At 40.9% G+C, this 16523-nt stretch overlaps 1 protein-coding gene across 3 annotated transcripts in view; it reads left to right on the forward strand.

Moving 5' to 3' along the window:
* The window catches only part of LOC108248168 (membrane-associated phosphatidylinositol transfer protein 2), a 140378-nt gene that overhangs the window by 37946 nt on the left and 85909 nt on the right, over window positions 1-16523 (forward strand). For all 3 annotated transcript variants that reach the window (XM_017436750.3, XM_037979581.1, XM_037979582.1), the window contains one exon: window positions 11765-11979. In XM_017436750.3, coding sequence (XP_017292239.1) covers window positions 11902-11979 — 78 coding nt within the window. In that variant the 5' untranslated portion in view covers window positions 11765-11901. The remainder of the gene's footprint in view (window positions 1-11764; window positions 11980-16523) is intronic.

Raw genomic sequence — 16523 nt, forward strand, 5'->3', positions numbered from 1 at the left:
GCCTGCTGCTTAAGTACTAGATGGTCTCGTCAGTGGAAACTGGAACACCTGTGGAGTAATGATTAGAAGCGCCGCCCAAAAGGTGGAGCCAAACCCAGATCCTCACATAATAAGCTAACATAAACTAAATTAGGATTTAAAAACCTCAGCTAAACAGAACAGAAATGATAAAAGGTAGAATATACTAAACTAAAATAAACTAATGGTACCGGAAGGCTAACTAAAAGTACCAGAGGCCAACTAAGAGTTAAAACATTACAAAACCCCCCCAAAAAACTAAATTTATCTAAAACACAGATTAAACTAAAAATTAAAATATGCTTAGCCAAGCAAACTAAAATAAGTTTAAATAAGCACAGGCAGGATAAGATTGTCAAAGTCATACTAAAATAAATTAAATAAACTGAGGAAAACCAAACTGAGATATAATAAGCTAACATAAACTTCAATTAAACTATGATTTAAGAACCTCAGCTGAACAGACTTAGATAAACTATACCTTTGCTAAAGCTAATTCACTAAAGTTTCAGCCAATTCAACTATGCTAATGCTGATTCAGTTATAGGTTAAGTTAATTCAGCTACGTTAATGAGACAAAAGGGGGAAGGAGGAAGGAGGGAGCAACATTAAACAAGACATTGGAGGAAGAGGGAGGGGTGGAGCTATGGGGGTGGAGGGTGTGTAGAGGGAGTGAGGGAGGGAGGAATCAAGAACGTGACAGCGGTGGTGGAGGAACGCTCACAGATACTCTTCCAGAAAGTCCTCACTGGCATAGTTCTGAAAGTGATGAAAAGTTTTATCAAAAGTTTTAAGCTGGCCTTGGGACCTAGTTGTCACAGATCCACAGATATATAGGAGAGATAAGAGCATCAAGTTTACATAAAATCCAGGAGAATTTGAGATAGCCAGCCTTCCAAGGCCGACTCAGTGGAGCCAAATTCAGATATCAGAATTGTTTAAATCAGGCAGATGCCATTAATTTCATGCCAGCCACAAGAGTCTCACTAGTACATCTCAATGGCGAATTCAAACAGCCAAATTAATGTTGTTGTCCAAGCTGGGCCAAGTCATTCCATTCGGCCAGCAAGTTCTAAGGTCCACAGCTGGCCCGTGACTCACAAGAGCACATCCTGTAAGCCCCTATGTTCGCAAAGCAACGGAGTCTGAGTGTTGTACTGCTTGGCACATTCCTTCACACAAGCCTGGGCAGCCTTGACATGGCCTGAACAGCTGCCAGCATCTTCCGGATTTCATAATACGCCAGGTAACCGCCAAGTCCAAAAAGCAGAAATCCTGTTATCAAAAATCAAATTATGTGCACATTTTCAATATCCTCAACCGACATTATAGATAAACACACAATCTTCCACTTCTCCCAGAAATCCAAGGTGTATACACCTGGAAATGTCCTGTTCAAGCAAGAGGGCTCTCCTGTGCCCAGCCTTCTCAAAATTTGATATATTGCATTGAGAGACCAGCTGATCAGATCCATAATAATTTAATTTGGAAATTATGCAAAGAGAGGCTCCAAAGAAAGAAAGACAATTAAAAATAAAGACAGATGAGGGGGGCGAGGAAATAGAGAGACAAGAAAAAAGTGTCCACCTTTGCCGAGTGCAGGGAAGAAAAAAAAGAGAAGGGAAGTGTGGTGGCAGTTTTCAAGGAAGTCATTAATTTTATTATCTCTGGGATGAGTATCCTGTTGTCTTCATTCAAAGTGACCATAGCTGCCTTTATCATCTTCCTTGACAGCATGGCAGTCAGTACAGCAGGTTGCTGTTCCCAAAAGTGCTCCAGCATATCTAGGGAACTATTCCACTGAGAAGAAACATCTTGAATGAGCTTGTGGTTGGGCAGATGCAACTGAGACTGTTTCATGGAGAATTTCACTTGCTTTGGGACTTTTATGGAAAAAGCTGACAATTTTCCTCACTTTTATTAATATTTCTGACACCTTGTCCACCTTCAGAGCTTTTTACGAGGCCAAATTAAGTGTGTGTGCAATCTACCGCATGTGTGGGTCCATCTCTGCTCCAGCACCAGTGAGTACCATGTTCTTGGCGTTGTTTGTGATTACTGCTGAGTTCTTGTCATCCACAAGACTTCACGTAGTAACACGGTAATATTACTCTCTGTTTGGGCCTTATTAAACACAGGAGTCTGTAGGACATGGCTCTGTAAAACCCACTCCTCGTCCATGTAGTTTATCATCACAGTAATGTAAGAATCTGTGGTGCAGTAATGGCAGTTTCAAATTTGTCATACAGAGCAGGTATTTGTCCACAAATATCTTTCTGCTGGGAATTTTGTACCGAGGCTCTAACATGCAACGAATTTAGTGAAAACCCTCATTCTCAGTCATGTCATAATGCGGAAAGGCTTTATTCAGACGAAGAAGGCTATAGCATCTGTTATGCTTTTGCACGAGTGGAATTAATAGTCAGTTGTCTGCTAAAAAAGGATTAAATGCTAACCTCACCATGCATGGAGCTTGAGGAAGAAAAACGAAGTGAATTTGCCTGTGAAGACAGTGAACTGGCAGGCGTCTCCATGCTGATTCCATGTCGCTGTTTCAAGTGAGTAGTAAGGTTAGTCATGCTTCCAGTGTATTTGACAGCAGCGTGGCACATTTTACAAATCACATTTGCTTTATTAAGCTGTCCGTTTTGCTTGTAAAATCCATAGCATTGCCAAACCTTTGATTTATAGTGTGGTGGTGAATGTAACGGTTCTGCTTGCTCCGCCATGTTTGCCATTTGTTGTGGTCAAGTATGCGTGCCTACCCACACTTCTCCTTCTTGTGGCGGTTGGCGGCATTAAACCCACACTGCTTTGCAGTCTACAGGAAACACTGTTTGGTCAATAATTTGTTTTATTTTTGCATTACTACATTAATGTCAAATTTAATTGATACAATGAGTTATTTTAGGTTTTACTTTTACTGATATTTTTTGGTGCTTATTTTTGTATATTTTTGTGACACAATGTTACTTTTACTACTTTTTGATATAAAGTTTTTTTCACTTTTTGGATTGTATTTTTTATTCTGCTGCACAAGTCATTTTTTCTGCTCTCACAGTGTTTTTTATGTTGTTGTGTTCATGTTATGTAATTTTGAGTGTTTGTCTCTGTGATACTGTTCAGACTTGGGGCAAATTAGCTTTGAGTGATTTGACTGCAAGTGGTTAATTCTGACACTTCTGTTCACACCTGGTGCTACACTATATAGCCCACAATGTTTTGCAATATCAGTTACCCATGTTGTATGCAGATACATACACAGAGAAGTGGCAAAGAAGGCTGTCAGCTGTGCAACATCCTGGAATTTTGATAAAAATGACAACTAATGCCCCTTTTACACATGCCCCTTTTGCTCTAATTCAGAAGTCATGCTACGAACACTTGGCACAAGTTGTGTAAACAACAGAAACACTATGGACAACATTGGCCCTGTGTTGTTGCTGTTTTTAAACTTATGGGGATTCTCCTGAGACTTCAGGAAGAGAGGCGCTTTGCAGCACTTTCAGCTGGGGGACAGACGGCAGAAACGTTGCAGGGTAAGCTAACGCTGTTGTTTATAGTCCAACTGTTCGCTCTTTATGCTTGCATCTGGTCACACCCACGACCAATGAGTGAACAGGAGCTAAGCTTGCGCCACCCACCAAAGCAGGGCCGACCCGGCTGGCCCTACTCCAAAGCAGGGACCTAAAAGCAGGGCCGACCACGAAAAAATGCCGGTGGAAACGCACACAAAGCAAGCGGAGTAGAGTGGAGCTGGGACCTTTAGAGCCGGTGGAAAAGGGGCAATAGAAAGACCTTCATGAATGCTTGTCACAGGGGCTAAAAGGGGCAATATTCAGTGTTCATTGAACTATAATAATACTTTGATATTAACAGAGCCATTTGAATTGTGGAGTTATTTCTCAATAGGCTTAATTACTTTACAGACACAATATAAGACAACAAGGAACATGTACAATGATTACTGACTTCATAGAGGCTCAGAGTCAGATCAAAGAATGAAGATCCAGTGAAACATAGTGCACTGTCAGCTATCTTTATTATGTTACACATGTATTAGCAATGTGTTGCGTGGATTTTGAATTCAGGGCAGTGTTATCAGACTTTTACAAAGAGGCACAATCCTTGTGAATTGTTTGAGAGGAGGCCCCATGTGAAAGCAGGGTTTCCCCCAGTGTATTATAAGCCTGGTGGGCCGCCAGGCTTTGCTGACCCTCCCGACAGGCTAAGCTCCGCTTGTTTATTATAAATACGTCGATTTTTATACACGTTTTTTTTCAGTGGCAGCTGGCATATAGAAGGTGCAAGGGCGCCGCCACACCAATCACATCACCTTCAATAAGATGTAAAAAATGAAATAAAAATATTTTAAAATAAGTTATTTCGTTCATTGACATTGTCTGATTGGTGACGTATTTCCGCCCCAGAGCGCAAAAATCTTTGCCTATAGACTCTCGTTAAAAGTTGTACATGCGCAGTAGCTCCTCTTCAGTACAAGAGATAGGACGGTTCTCGGGCGCACCTCTCCTGCGCCCAGAGCTGAATGCAGCTCGGTTTGCATTACACCGCCTCCCGCCGCCGGAGCGTGGGACTCCCGCCACGGGCTGACGTCACATCTGTCTGTCATAAAGTTCGCCTGATTAAAAAGTCAAGCCGCGGGTGTGCTGCCTTTTATTCAAAGACAGTAATAAGTTCATTACGTGACTAAGTCACATACACAACGTGTTAAAATGTTTGGGTTTGAATTCAAATCGGAGGCATCTGATCTTCGTTATATTGTACGTGCAGAATACATGACGTAGTGAGTTCTCTTACCATACAACAAGCTTTGATGTACTTTCTCCAGTAAAGCTTTGAAAAATAAGGGAGAAAACAGGTCTTATAAACGCTAAATGTGTCCTACATGCTTGTGCCTTCGGAGACCTCCGTCTTTGAAAGTATCAGTGTGTTCAGAAAGCACTTGTGCATACGTGCATTTATATGTACATTATAATGTTGCTTTTGTTGTTCATGTAAATACACTGTTTACTGATCCCTTAGTATATGTTATGGTATATGTCTATTTTGGAGTTATTTTGGAGTGCCCCGACAATGACGCAATTGCGCTATCCCCGCCCCTGTGCGAAGGTCCCGTGCGGTGTCGTGTCTTGCATCTTTTGTAACTTATGCCACTTTTCCACCGGCTCTAAAGGTCTCGGCTCCACTCTACTTGGCTTGCTTTGCGCGCATTTTCACCAGCATTTTTTTGAGGCCGGTCCTGCTTTAATTGGTGACGCAAGCTTAGTTCCTGTTCACTCACTGGGTGTGGTCAGATTGAAGCGTAAGAAGAGCGAAAAAAAAACAATAGACAATTTTGGAACGGTAGCAACTATAAACAACTCCGTTAGCTTACCCTGCAATGTTTTACCCTATTTTCTTCTGCAAATAGAAGAAAAAGAGGGGCATGATTAGTTCAAAGACATGGACCTCCATCCCATGCTCATTATAAACAAGCAAGTGATAAGAAACGTCACTGCTTCAGATGTGGATCAGATAAACAACCTGCTAATGGTAAAGACTGCCCTGCTGAAAAAGAAAACTGTAATAACTGCACGAAAAAAGGACATTTTGCCAGAGTATGCAAATCACTTGAAGCTGTAGTGAGAGAAGTGGTTAGTCCTAAGTTTGCAGCACTGTGTGTAAATGATGCTAAACTGATGAGTGCAGCATTTGATAAAATTACATGCAAAATGAGCATTAAAGCACCACAGGGAAACTCCCAGGTCCTGGAGATAATTGTAGACACTGGAGCTTCTGCATCTGTTTTACCAGAAACTATCTACAATAAACATTTTGCACAATGCCCACTGACAGAACCCAAAGTTAAACTAGTCACATATGCAAAAGGTGACCTACTACACATTACAGCAGGAGTAGCAAAGCAAAATAATAAAGTTCCAGTATCATTCTATATAGAGAAATCTGGATCGCCACTGCTGGGCTTAGATCTGATTAAAGCACTGTAAATTGACATCATTGGTGGAAAAGTGACTTGAATAAAAGGAAGATAATGCAAAAGAATCTCCCACTGACACAAAAACATACAAGGTGAATAATACTGACTCTGCTTCAGCCCAATATCTTGGTTGCATTAAAGGGTTCATTCACAAAGTTCAAGTACACAAAACAATGCAACCTGCACTCCTACAACTGAGAACTACTAATACAACTAAAGATTCCAAACAGGATTTGATCACAGAGATAGCAGAAATCTCTCCTCTCCTGACTGCACTCTTGCTGAATGTGAAGAGTGTCCTGAACCTACAAATTTGTGACAAATCCTCCCTAAAGTATTGAAGCACCTTCCAGAAGTCCAACATTATATCCTTGTGTGACATGAACCGGCAACAGAGTCACTACTGATATTTAGAGGAAAACATCTTGTAGTTCCCAAGTCTCTGTCAGAATTTAAATCCAGTGTGACACATTGCTCATATGCATGTGATGACTTGAAGCTTCATTTAGGGAGTCACATGATTTTGTGAAGCAAGGCATCAAAACATCTTGCTGCAATACACTCATTGGCAACTTTATTAGATACACTTGTTCAATTGCTTATTAACACAAATATCTAATCAGCCAGTCACGTGGCTGAAACTCTATTCAAACTGGTATTAGCAAAGTGTACCTAATAAATTGGCCAGTGATTGTACTTTTGCTTTGAATGATCAATACTATGTCAAACAGTTTGCTTCAAGTCTATAACATTTCTACCTTGACACTGGATTTCTAAATTGTATATCTTGGATTATGAATATTACCTGAATTTCATGCTCTAATTTGTCTCCTACTCACCTACTGCTCTCTCTTCAGCTGTTCTCCTGATTAATTCCGCCTCACAGCAGAAGGATCATAACTAGCCAAAAGGGAGCTTCATCAGACATCTCTGTCTGAACAAATGTCCAGTGTCCACCAGCCTTCAGGGGTTTGGGTTGCTGACATTTAGAAATCTCCAGAGATTTTTGTCCTCCCTGCTCACCTGCAAAACAAACCAAAGGAACCAAACCTGAATCTACCATTTTATCTGCCCTGTCTCTCCAACCAACCTGCTGAGATAATCTTGTTTGCTCCCAGTCATTATTCTCTGCTCACTTGTTTTCTCCTTATGACCCCTGAGGATCTCCTGGGTCCTTGTCTCACTCTAGTGGAGGATTTAACCATACAAACCTCTAGAGGAGAATCTACCTACCTGTCGGCTCCTAATGGATTTCCCAGGAAAGTTGGCATCAGATTATTTTCCCCCTACTGTTTTTGTTCACCTGACAGTAGCCAGCACCCTGCGGACTTCCCTCGTCATTCATTATTGAGGAAAAACCACAACGAGAAACACACAGGGTAATATCTCAGTTTTATTTTTTACTACACCCTGCAAAGAAACCTTTCCCTCCATACTAACTCCATTTTTCTCACAGATCTCCCATGGTTTAATTCATTGAAGAACTGAAGCATCATGTACTACATTTATTCATTGTAATAAATTCTTTTAAAATGTTATGTTTGGTGTCCTTATGGGTCCAGTTAGTCTTATAGCAATTATTTCAATGGATTGCTGTTTAATTATCTTTTAAGTAGCTGAATAGACTTTTTTGTTTACCCCAACATGTCTGGTCTGTTTCTTGTGTGGATTCACGTCAGTTCAGTTGGAGGTCTTACAGCTTGACTCAGGACAAATTATGTTCAGACAATCATAGATATGCAGATAAAAGGGGTCCATACAACCTCCAAAGATGGTCTGAGGGAAAATGTTTTCAATGCTTTTTGAGATCGTTCAGACTTGTATGTAGTGCTATTCACACACAATCAGTTAGCTTAACAGTTGAGTTTTTTTATGTCTGAACAACATTTGTGTGTTCTGGTATTTGTGGGTTTTGTTCCTTGGTTGTCTTTTTCTGGTTCTGTATTATTTATTTTGTCCTGTTTCTGTTACTTTGTTTTTTTAATTTGCTCACTTTTTGTTTTGATCAGGTTTAATTTTATTGCAATTTTTCTGTTACACTTCTGTGTCCAAATTATTAGACTCCTTCAGGTTTTTGTCATAAACCATTGTTATTAGATTTCTGAGAACAAAAAGATTGCCATGTTCAACAGCTGTTGTTAATTAGTTAATAGTCATAGTGTGTATTTCTATGCACTTGCTTTCATTAACCCAAAAGATCAAAATTGATTTGACCAGACAGCTAAATCATTTTTTTGCTCATTTCAACCAGAGAATTGTCTTGTCATAATTTGAGTTTTATAATAAAAACTGTTTGTAGCCACTTTAAATAACATAATAATTAAATTGCTAAAGCATTCATGAAGGTCTTTCTATTGCCCCTTTTCTACCGGCTCTAAAGGTCCTGGCTCCACACTACTCAGCTTGCTTTGTGCACGTTTCCACCTGCATTTTCGAGGCCGGTCCCTGCTTTTCTTTGTCCCTGCTTCGGAGTAGGGACAGCCGGGCCGGCCCTGCATTTGTGGGTGGTGCAAGCTTAGCTCCTGTTCACTCATTGGTCGTGGGTGTGACCAGATGCAAGCATAAAGAGCGAACAGCAGGAATATAAACAACAGCGTTAACTTACCCTGCAACGTTTATGCTGTCTGTCCCCCAGCTGAAGGCGCTGTAAAGTCTGAAATCTCCGGCAGATAACAGCTGTCCTACTCTGCGCAACAATCGAGGCATCCAGAGCATTTCTTCCACTGCGCCTCTCTTCCTGAAGTCTCAGGAGAATCTCCATAAGTTTAAAGAACAGCAACAACACAGGGGCAATGTTGTCCATTGCGCTTCCGTTGTTTACACAAATGCCGCCAAGTTTCGGTAGTGACTCCAAAAGGTTCATGCAATATTTTGCTAACAGTGTGACCTAAGTAGTTAATGGCAAAGTTTCACAAACAGATCTTGTGTGATCAGACAGCACTTGATATCTGTTAGGAATGACTCTCAGCTACATCCATCCATTTTCTTTTCTGGCTTCTCCATTTTGGGTCGCGGGGAGCTGGTGCCTATCCCCAGCAGTCACTGTGCAAGAGGCGGGGGACACCCTGGACAGGTCGCAAGTCCATCGCAGGGCTACATATAGACAAATGAGACAAACAACCATTCACACTCTCACACCTAGGGACAATTTTAGAGTCATCAATTAACCTAACATGCATATTTTTGGTCTGTGGGAGGAAACCGGAGTACCTGGAGTAAACCCACGTGTGCACAGGGAGAACATGCAAACTCTGTCTCAGCTACAACCACACCAAATTTTAGATAAATATTTAGAAAATTGACTGAGGTATAGGCATTTTTGTTTGCTAGGATTGCTTATCTGTGCAGACATCTTGAATGGAGTTGACTCTGAAAGATGATAATCAGTTATATCACAAACTGGCTCAAAACATCTTAAACTTGTAAACCCTTTGTGCTTTGGGTTAGGGTTAAATTATATATGAACTCTCCAGGGGAGTGCAGTATCAGAATCAGAATCAGAATTCTTTATTTGTCATTGTGCCACGGGGGTACAACGAAATTGTGAAACAAGAAAAATAGAATAAAAATAAAATAAAAAGCAACAAAAAATAAAAACAACAAAAAACAGCACTGTTCTGGTATTGCACATAGAGTAGAGTAGATATTGCACATAAAGTAGATATTGCACAGTTTTGGCTGTTTGGACAGGTGATAGCAACTGTAATTTACAGTGTACGTGAGGCATTTAGGGCAACAACCTCTCTTGGAAAAAAGCTGTTTTTGAGTCTGTTGGTTTTGGTCTTAATTGCCCTAAGACGCCTCCCAGAGGGGAGCAGTTGAAAAAGGTAGCAACCGGGGTGTGAGGAGTCCCTGATGATACTGCGGGCTCTCCTGAGGCAGCAGGTGGAGTAAATCTTTTTCAGAGAGGGTAGGGGGCAACCAGTCAGTCTTTGGGCGGTGTTGATAACCCGCTGGAGCTGCTTCCTTTCTGCTGCAGTGCAGCTGGAGAACCACAGCGAGATGCCACAGCTCAGCACCGACTCCACAGAGCAGCGATAGAAGGACCACAATAGTTCTGCTCTCAGATTGTTCTTCCTGAGAATCCTCAGGAAGTACAGTCTTTGTTGCACCTTCTTCAGGATTGCCATAGAGTTCTTAGTCCACGTTAGATCCTCGCTGATGTGGGTACCCAGGAACCGAAAGTCCGGCACCATCTCCATCCTGTCCCCGTTGATGGCAATGGGTTGAATGTCCTGTTTATCGTCGGCAAACTTAATGATGGGGTTGCTCGGGTGGGTGGGGGTGCAGTCATAGGTGTAGAGGGTGTAGAGCATGGGGCTCAGAACACAACCCTGTGGGGAGCCAGTGCTGGTCCTCAGTGGAGAGGACAGGTGGTGTCCTACTCTCACCCTCTGGGAGCGATCTGTCAGGAAGTCCAGAATCCAACTACAGGTGCTGGCTGGGAGACCCAGATCCCCCCAGCTTGCTCACCAGCCAACTCGGGATGATGGTGTTAAAAGCCGAGCTGAAGTCCAGGAAGAGCAGCCTCACGTAGCTCCCTCGCTCCTCCACGTGTGACAGCGTGGTGTGCAGGGTGGCCGCGATAGCATCCTCCGTTGACCGGTTGGCCCTATAGGCAAACTGGTGGGGGTCGAGTGTTGGGGGCAGATGTGAGGTTATGTGACCCCGTACCAGTTTCTCAAAGCACTTCATGATGATGGGCGTTAGTGCCACTGGCCGGTAGTCATTGAGGCTGGTGATGTTGGTCTGTTTAGGCAGAGGGCTGATGGTGGAGGACTTCAAACAGGGCGGGATGTAGCGGTCCCTGTCCCCAGACCTGAAGGTGCTGTTTCTATCCCTCAGCAGGTCCTTGACACCCTTGTTCATCTAAGGTTTCTGGTTGGGAAACACCCAGATGCATTTGTCCAAGAGAGTTGCTGTTGTGTAAATGAAATATAAATGTTTCAGTCACTAACAAATTTTCTCACTAGGCTTTCAATCTGATGAATACTGATTTACAAACCCTGATTTTCACACTTTTGCACCCACAGTTTAAAAAAAATCAGAATAAAGGTCACCTACATCCCTAAATTGTTAAGAGTTGAATGAATATCAAAATTTTATCTTAAGTTTGCTTCTTATTTATGTTTGGACCAAACTGTTTGTTTGTGTATCTTAAGACATCAAAAATGTAAGGTTAAACTTGTTTGCTTATTGACTTAATTTTCAAGAAAAATGCTCTTGAGAAAAGGCTCTGAATGCTGGTGTAGTTTTGAACATGCATTTTTGAACTTATGATTCACTGTGAACAATAGGTATTGGAGCTAATTTTCTCAGCAGTGACCTCCTGTTTAAATCCCAACATTTGCTTCACATACTCTTCTCTTCTACAAAACAGTTGTAAAGAACTTGTTAAAAGAAAGTATAATCAAAAACTCAAATTCTTTTATTTTGATCAAGTAATAAAACCTGTAGAAGTCACAGAAAGATGAATGATTTAAAGTCTGCATTGAATAAAACTTGGCTGCCTTTTTAATGTGACAGAGTTTGGATTTAGGTTGAAGGGGGATTTCAGTTGCTGGGTCAGTGGATTACCTTGTAATAGATCTGCTGGAGCATACACAGGATGTGTTGGCTAGTGTCTGGGTGGGGGGTGGGGGGTTAATCTCTCAGACAAGAGTGCTAACTCCTCTTGTGGTTTGTAAGGAAGCCAGAAGCTGAAAGGACTTTTTCCCCACTAAAAGCCTTTTTATTTTTCTGTCTCAGGCGTAAATGATGACAAGCCTGGATCTCCTCATCATCTGAACATGCTGTTTGGTTAGTAAAGTCAACAGAGGAGCGTCACACCTCTTGCTTTCCCCCTGGACTCACAAAAACAGAGTCGGCTCTATTCAGGCATAACCATGCTGATCAAGGAGTATCGTATCCCAATGCCCATGAGCGTAGAGGAGTACCGAATTGCTCAGCTCTACATGATCCAGGTGAGAACACAGATTTTATTAAAGACGTTTTCTTATGATCTCACTTACGTGTTATTGTTGGGACTGAAACTCTAATGATTTTTTTAAAATATATTTTTATTTCCGACAGGATCAATCTTAAAAATGATGAACTACTCAGCTACAGAATTTTCTAGAAATTAGGACAATGTTTGTTGTGATCTTTGTGTGTATCTTTCCCAGTATCTTTGAGACCCTAAATACATTGAGGTAAAACATCTTTATCCTACAGAATCAGAGAAAGTATACCCAAATGGATTTTTAAAGCATTATACAGTAAGGGTATGAAAAAATATCATAACTTATTTTACAGTAAAGTCACAATACCAATTTTACATTCATTTTTACCTATTGATTATTTCAATATTTTACAAGATAAAATACCTGTGGGTGAGTGTGTTTGTGTGTCGCACATCCGTGATGCAAGTCTCCCATTCCACGACATCCCAAAAATGATTGATTGGATTGAGATCTGGTGACTGTGGAGGCCACTGGAGTTTAGTGGTCCTTATGTTGTGTCACAATTTTAAGTATTTAAATATATATATATATATATATATATATACTGCGCAGTATCTTGGCTGTGCCTAGAACTGCACATTTCTGGACTGAGATGTCTGATGTTGTTCCTGGGATCTGTTGTAGCCACTGCTCCAGTTTGGGGGTGACTGCCCCTAGGGCCCCGATGACCACAGGCACCACTGTGGTCTTTACCTTCCAGGCCTTCTCCAGTTCCTCTCTGAGGCCCTGGTATTTCTCCAGTTTCTCGTGCTCCTTTTTCCTGATGTTGCAATCACTCGGTATTGCTACATCCACCACAACTGCTTTCCTTTGTTGTTTATCCACCACCACAATGTCCGGTTGGTTTGCCATTTTATATATATATATAGACATTCTGATGAGAAGTAAAATACTGAAACAAGAAATTCATGGACTAGGTCAGAGAACTTGACAGTGTTGGAATGTTACTATACGAGCAAGCATAGAGAGAGGGGTTATATGGGAAGAGTGTGGGAACTATGGAAACTTTGATACCCCAAATTTAGTTTGAATTCTTGGCAAAGTATCTGTACAAGTGACTGAATTATATCCATGTTGGGATTCATTATCCTTTGTAACTTAGGTATTTCTCAGTTGCCTGCCTTGTTTGTGCACACCTGTCCCCTGTTCCAATTAGCACGTGTTGCTTTTCAGTTTATCAGTTCCAAAAGTATTCACTCACCTATCCTATCATTGAATTCAGGTGTTCCAATCACTTCCATGGCCACAGGTGTATAAAATCAAGCACCTAGGCATGCAGACTGCTTCTACAAACATTTGTGAAAGAATGGGTGACTCTCTGGAGCTGAGTGAATTCCAGTGTGGTACTGTGATAGGATGCCATCTGTGCAATAAGTCCAGTCATGAGATATTCTCACTACTAAATACTACAAGACTAACTGTTAGTGGTATTATAACAAAATGGAAGTGATTGCGAAAGAACAGCAACTCAACCACAAACTGGTAGGCCATGTAAAATCACAGACTGGGCTCAGTGGATGCTGAGGCGCCTAGTGCACAGAGGTCACCAACGTTTAAGTCAATAGCTACAGGCCTCCAAACTTCAAGCAGCCTTCAGATTAGCTCAAGAGCAGTTTGTGGAGAGCTTCATGGAATGGGTTTTCATGGCCGAACAGCTGCATCCAAGCCATACATCACCAAGTGCAATGCAAAGCGTCGGATGCAGTGGTGTAAAACACGCTGCCACTGGACTCTAAAGCAGTGGGGATGTGTTCTCTGGAGTGACAAATCATGCTTCTCTGTCTGCCAATCCGATAAAAGAGTCTGAGTTTGGCTGTTGCCAGGAGAACGGTACTTCTCTAACTGCAGTGCACCAAGTGTAAAGTTTGGTAGAAGGGGGACTATGGTGTGGGGTTGTTTTTCAGCAGTTCAGTTCAACTCATTTTATTTATATAGCACCAAGTCACAACAAAGGTTGTCTCAAGGCACTGTACAAAAACATTTACATTTATGTAAAAGGCAATTAGTAAAAGTCAGCAGATTGAGCTAAATCTTTACTTTATCACAGTCCCCTACAGGGGCATGCAGAGACCACTAAAGGGGTAGGTGTTGAGAAAAAAAAGGACACACATGACCGGATTTTAGGACAGAATATTAGCACGAAGCTCACACAGCTTTTAAAGTTTAATATTATGATGTAGTACAAAATTGTAAGCAAGGAGATATATATAATTTAATTTAATTCAGGGAAAACAATTATAACAGTTATAAAGAACAATTATATAGAACACACATCCATGCATGTGTATTAAATTATTTTATTGGTAACAATTTTTTCTGCAGGTCTCTTTTTCTTAAAGGGAACTATTGCAATATTCAAACCCCCAATTAAGCAAAATATGTAAATCAGACAGCTAGACCACCAGAAAGATTTGGTCCTTACAGAATTACTCTGTTAAAAATATAAACAGGGGCACAATGCAACCTTTTAGCGTACTGTAATAAATGTCCCTATAATAAAGAAAAGCTGCCTGGTTTGCTATACTTGTAGTGGAGGTGAATATGGTCCATTCAGAACAGCATCAAACTTTAACATAGAAGAGAAAAAAAAAAAAACAAAACCAAAAATTAATTGTTGACACATTACCTTAGTGTTACATGTCCCCTTGGGAAAAGCCTCCTGACACTGAACTGACCACCAAACTTTATAGTTATTCCTCTTCTATTTGTGTTTCTGTACCTGTATACATTTTCTTCAATCCTGCCTCTTCTTTTTTCCTTGTCAGTCTATCCTCTCTTATTTCCTCATAGTCTCATGCTGCCTGTGTTGACTGGAGCCCAATGTGTTTTGTTATTTATTTCAGTTTCTTGTCTTGCTTTTTTTTTCCCAAACTGAATTTTTTTAATGTTGTTATCTAATCTCTATTAGTTTTCTATTAGTTTCTGTTTTCATTCCCCTCTGCTTAAACAGCTCCTCCGTGCTGAAGCAGAAACGATACAAGGTTGTCCCGTTGTCTGACAAGTAGTAGTCCTACTTATATACATTAAAATTTCACTCACTTACTGCTTTATTGATCAAAAACTGTCCTGGAATCTGGAACAATACCGATATACAGTATGTTAAGCTCCGTAGTTAGCAAACATGTTGATGGTTTGGATGAAGCTAATATTTTTGACAATTCTGAAAGCTCAAATTAGGTTCTAGTGACACTTCTAAAGCTGCCTCATCTGACAGGGAATCAGAGGCAAAAGTAGGAAGGATAGTATGAATTTCCTCTCTAATTGAATTAATTTTATTTATAAAGACTCTCATGAAATCATCACTACTTAGTTATAGGGATACATGGCTCAACAGAGATAAGACTCTTAATTAGTCGAGCTACAGTACTAAACTGAAACCTGGAGTTGTTTTTATTCTCTTCTAAATATACAGTTCTAGCTCCCAAAAAAGGCTTTCTTATATGTTAGCAGGCCATCTCTCCAGGTTAAATAAATTTTTTCAGTATTAGTGGAGCGCCATTTTCTGTCCAACTTTCAAGATGCCTGTTTTAAAGTACATTATTCTGAATTAATTTTCTGCTCTCTATCGCACTATTCTGTAAGACAGAGGAAAATAATAATGGAAGAGATTCTTTAAATTTGGTAACAGCATTCTGTGATAGACATTTGTTATAATGAGTTAGGCTTTGCTGCTTCGTCCCAATGAAAGAACTCTTAATGCTTCAGCGTACCAAGACATTTCTGGACAATGTCATGCTCCCGGGCAGTCACTTCCAGTTCACAGCCACAGTTGGTAGTTACAGAGGTGTCACCAGAGTCACCTGTTCCTGAACCTGGCCCTTGTGATTCTGTTCCTGAGCCTTGGCCTTCTGATTCATTCCAAAACCTCCAGAGTCCCCTGCCTGTCCTCCAGGTTCCTGCAGCCATTCAGCTTTACGTACATTTAGGCTATGTGCTGTCAGTGTTTTAGGTCCCTTATGTACTTGCTGCAAGCCCCCAGATTCTGCACATTCCAGGCTTCCGTTTGGTTAGGAAAGACCTGAGGCGGTCTTTGGAGTAATGTCAGGATTTGGTTTTGTATTGTATTTATTGTAAATAATTCTATGTATGCTTTGTGTTTTAGGTATTTCCCTTGGTTAGTTTTCCCTCAGTTGCCTGCCTCATTCGTACACACCTGTCCCTGGTTCCAATTAGCTCAGATGTTACTTTTCAGTTGATCAGTTCTCCACTTTTATAGGCTCCCTAGGTTTCATCCCTCAGTGTGAAAGCATTAGTTTAACTTACTGGTTTGCTTGATCCTCTATTTTCCTATGTGTTTGGTGTGGTATAGCTCCATTTGGTGAGTTTCTGTGTTAAGTAATACTGAGAAAATTACTTGGTTCCTGAAGCTCCAAGTCAAGTCTGCATTCCAGGTCTGTATTCATCTCCACCCACTTGACAAGCCATTTTTTTTTTAAGTTGACTGTATTTTTAAGTTGACTATACTTGAATTGGATTGAATCTAAAAGTTAATCAACTTTAGATGT

The sequence above is a fragment of the Kryptolebias marmoratus genome, linkage group LG14 (genome assembly GCF_001649575.2).
Source record: "Kryptolebias marmoratus isolate JLee-2015 linkage group LG14, ASM164957v2, whole genome shotgun sequence".
In the NCBI taxonomy this organism is placed as follows: domain Eukaryota; kingdom Metazoa; phylum Chordata; class Actinopteri; order Cyprinodontiformes; family Rivulidae; genus Kryptolebias; species Kryptolebias marmoratus.